Source organism: Cibotium barometz, chromosome 52, assembly GCF_041138505.1.
Source record: "Cibotium barometz isolate CiBa-2024 chromosome 52, ASM4113850v1, whole genome shotgun sequence".
NCBI lineage: Eukaryota > Viridiplantae > Streptophyta > Polypodiopsida > Cyatheales > Cibotiaceae > Cibotium > Cibotium barometz.
Window position 1 is genome coordinate 29664627 of NC_141097.1, and position 4098 is coordinate 29668724.

General features: G+C 40.7%; 1 protein-coding gene across 2 annotated transcripts in view; it reads left to right on the forward strand.

Annotated features, from left to right (window-relative positions):
- Positions 1–887: 887 nt before the first annotated feature.
- Positions 888–4098, forward strand: part of CLC-D (chloride channel D) — a 72164-nt gene continuing 68953 nt past the window's right edge. For both annotated transcript variants that reach the window (XM_086788641.1, XM_086788640.1), the window contains exons 1-2: positions 888–1518; positions 1851–1923. In XM_086788641.1, the coding sequence (XP_086644767.1) occupies positions 1360–1518; positions 1851–1923 (232 nt within the window). In that variant the 5' untranslated portion in view covers positions 888–1359. The remainder of the gene's footprint in view (positions 1519–1850; positions 1924–4098) is intronic.

Sequence of the window (4098 nt, forward strand, 5' to 3'; positions counted from 1 at the left end):
CACTAGCATGTATTATAGGGAGAGAGATTAGCAAGAGCAAGACTCAATTGCACAATGGGAGAGTACGTTGTATTATGAGAGATATTCACTTGTATGCATGGCCATAAGTGTTCACACTTACTTAAATTGTGGCTGGTCGGGCACTTTAGGCTCATAGGCCTAATGCTATTACAATGACTACTCTCATAATATATCCATAAAGTACATCACTTAGGACTTCATCCTATCTGACTACCATACACTCTTGAAGCGTGAATCGCCATAAATACTCCGTCACACCATTACGGGCGTCCATCAAAGTTGTAGCTTTGGACACCATTGTGAATGTATGACCCTTTGGTGTATCTATCGTGACTCCTTGATGTAAGATAATGGTTGTAGATCTTGTTAACCCTAGAATTGGGTTAACACTTGTCCATTTGTGCTGGTTGGACTAACATGTGATTTAGACGAAGCTTTTAATAAAAATTGTGTAGATTAGGTACTGAAATTAGAAGTCCATCACTTCCACATTGGAAGTGGGTACATTCAAACCTAGCACCTTCTCTTTGGGAAGAGTGGGCGCTACCATTGGGTTATAGTCAAGGATGCAGTTGATAGGACAAGATTGTTTGCTTGCCCTTTTCCTCCTTAATTGAGGCAGGAGGCATAGGTGGCCTAATGGAATTGTGTAATGGGTCCCATTGCTTGGTGTTTTTACCTAGGTATGTATTGTGTTAGCTTCAAAGGCTCTCCATTGGACGAATCCCTCGAGGGACCTTACATCATTGCTAGAAAAAAAAAGGCATTATAGTGTATTTTTATGGGCCAAAGAGAAAAAAACTAGCTTTAGGTTTTTGTTTATGAAACTGAATTTAGTATACATTTGGGAATAAGGAATTGTCCTTATTTTATTTATTGGTTGGAAAGATAGAGTTTGGGGTCCATGGGCATGGACCATGAGGTAAACACATGGGAACTAACAAAGATGGTCTAGTTATACTTTTCTATGGTAGGTAAGACTCCGGAAGTCTGTAGGAAACTCTAATTGTGTGTCGTGGCAGTTCCTCCACGCCATCGCCATTTCTGTCATAGCTCGCCCTTGGACTTTCTAGGGTTCGGAGTGCGTTTTCTTCACGGCGCATTGTCTCACAGCTCGCCATCGCCGGTCTTTTAGAACCATTCATCGCAGCAGAATCTGTGGGGCGTGCCGCCATGGTAGCTTGCAATCTGCTAATTTGATGAAGAAGGGGACGACAGGGAAGGCGAGATCGGGTGATCTACTTTGAGTTTTTTGATGCCTTCATCTGCAGCGTGGTGGCCTTCTGCAGCACCGACATCGGTGCATCCCCATAGCAGCAACAGTTCAGAAGAAGTGTCATGGATGCTGAACATGGCCAGCGTTGGCCTCGTTGGTCCCCCCTGCGAAGCTCGGATCCGTCCGCGGAGGCACTTAATGACCAGGACGATTCGAGCACTAGCGGCATGGAAAGCCTTGACTACGAAGTCATCGAGAATCTTGCCTATCGCGAAGACCAGGTAACGCACAGATTCATCTCTGCAGGGAGGGCCAGATTAGGTTTTCCTGCCATTTTCCATGATCTGATTAAGGTGTCCTGCATCTCAGCAAGGGATTCTCATAGGGTTTCTAACATCGGGTTTCGTGCATCCCAGTTAAGATTCCACATGTTTGCATCTCATTTAGGGTTTCTCATGTTCTTATAGGATTTTTTAATCCTAGGGTGTTAAACATGTGAGGAAGCGTCATTCATGATTCGCTTAGAGTTTTCTACAGCTCAGGCAGGGTTTATGTTCTTGTTAGGGTTTTCTACATCTCTCATACAGTTTTTTTTTTTTTTTGCACGTAGCAGGCCTCCAGAGGGAAATTGCATTATGCATCCTATGTGACGCTCAAGTGGATTTTTGTTCTTCTCATCGGTGTAGGTAAAGTCTTTTATCTTCACACTCTCATCTTCAAGAATATTGCCTATACTTTGTCCATCCACACACACACACACACACGGGATCTCCATGTTCAAGCGATCGTGTTTGCTGCATAGTTGCATGAAAATGGCGCTTTCATGATGAAAACGCGTTTTTAACGTTTTCATAGGTCTTACCTTGTGTATTGCCGTTGTTAACGTATTGATCATATTATACGCAAAATGTCCTACAATTCTGCAATTTATTATTGATTTTCACTGTATTGCATTGGTTTCTTTATGATGATTTGGCGTATTGATCTGTTTACGACATGAATTTTGCCATATGCATTTGTTTGCATTTGGCTTGTATGAAATATGTTCAAGCGTATTGATAACTATGCTGAGTAGGCTCTTCATTACTGTATCTCAGATCGAACAATAAGGCAAGGTCATTCTAGAGAACCGTCATCAATGCCAAGTTTTTTTCCTTTGCATAGTATGTACAGGTCCATGTTGTGAAATTCAATGCGTACAGCATACAAAGTAAGAGTTGTTGCTGCGCTAGTCCTACACGACTGTATACCCTTTTTATAGTAACACACATGGTTGTTAGAGGTGTTAGAGGCATTTGGTACGAGGCGGGTATGGTACGTGCCTCGAAAGACTCGTATTTTTTAGAGACGTTAGAGGCGTGGTAAATGTAAATGTAAATTTATAACTTGGTCAAGTTATAAATTGAATTGTTGAGAGCATGTGGAGAACCCCTTGATTAGACCTATAAGTCAAGCCAAACGCTTCCAAGAATGGTGCTCTTTTAAGTTGACCACTAGGAGGTTCTTTGACTGTGAATTATGACCATATGTATACCATAGCCAATGTTAGTGTAGAGGTGATAGCTTTTATAGTAGATATTAATAAGATTGCAGATGATTCTACACTGCACTTGGAAGTGAACTCATAGTTGATATTGTTGATGAGGCTAAAACAATGCTTCTTAATTTGCGATATGGGTTCCTGGTGGGTGGAAGCATGGAAAGGTGGCCCAAAAAGGCATGTCTTCGACAGCCTTGGTTTGTAGCACTTTTGAGGAGCCTTAGTATGAAAAAAGTAAAAAGTGAGTAATGCTTTGTTTGAAAGAAATTGTTCCTATTCAGTTAAAGGAGGAACTGAACATGGGCTGTTTTTCCATTATATTTCCATCTTCTTCCACCTCCACTTTGAGACCACATGTAACTCATTGAATTGCTTCCTTAACCTATGCTGTTGCTTCTTTCTTTTCTACTCTTTGTTTCTTCATGTGGTACTCAAACAAGTCATTGGTAACTTTTTTCTTTGCTACACAAATACGGGATCGCAAAATTTTTTTGTGCTACACAAATAGGACATTGCAAACTACTGTTTATGCTTCTATATGTGCTACACAAACAAGGCATTGCAAACTTTATCCAACATGGAGTCTCACCCAATAAATGTATTACAAGTTGATCATCATTCTTCAATGAACATGGAGTTTAACCCAGTCTTCTCCTAACCATCAACGGTCACAACTACGACCCCTTCCAGCATCTAAGCTGGGGTTTCCCAGTCTTCTCCTAACCATCAACGGTCACAACTACGACCCCTTCCAGCATCTAAGCTGGGGTTTCCACTAAAGATATGTGCACCAATGGCTTCTTCTCATAATGGGGGCCGTACAAATGTGCACCACACATCAATGTGAGATACATGTTAAGAGGCGGGCATTGAACATATACTAGATCCCCCCCTTAATGTCCACCCGAAGATGAAGAGTTTCAGCACGCATGAATGCATGCAAAGTACAAAAGTGGACATTCTTGAATTCGAATGGAATTACAGGATTCCATTCAAGGTCTTAGCAAAATGAGTACTACTCGGTTGCCATATAAGTTTGGTTGCACAAGATTTTCAAGTGAAAAATAAAAAAACGAAGTGATTTAAATGTAATTAAGTGTTTGCAAGTGTCAAATCTATCCCAACGTATGATTTACAACCTCAATTTATGTTCACAGGACCAAAGAGTAGAGCTTCAAATTGAGCTTATGTAAGGGGAGATTAATGGGGGTTTTTCTATTTATACTACGATGTGACATACGTATGTCACACACACACACACACACACACACACACACATATATATATATATATATATATATATATATATATATATATATAT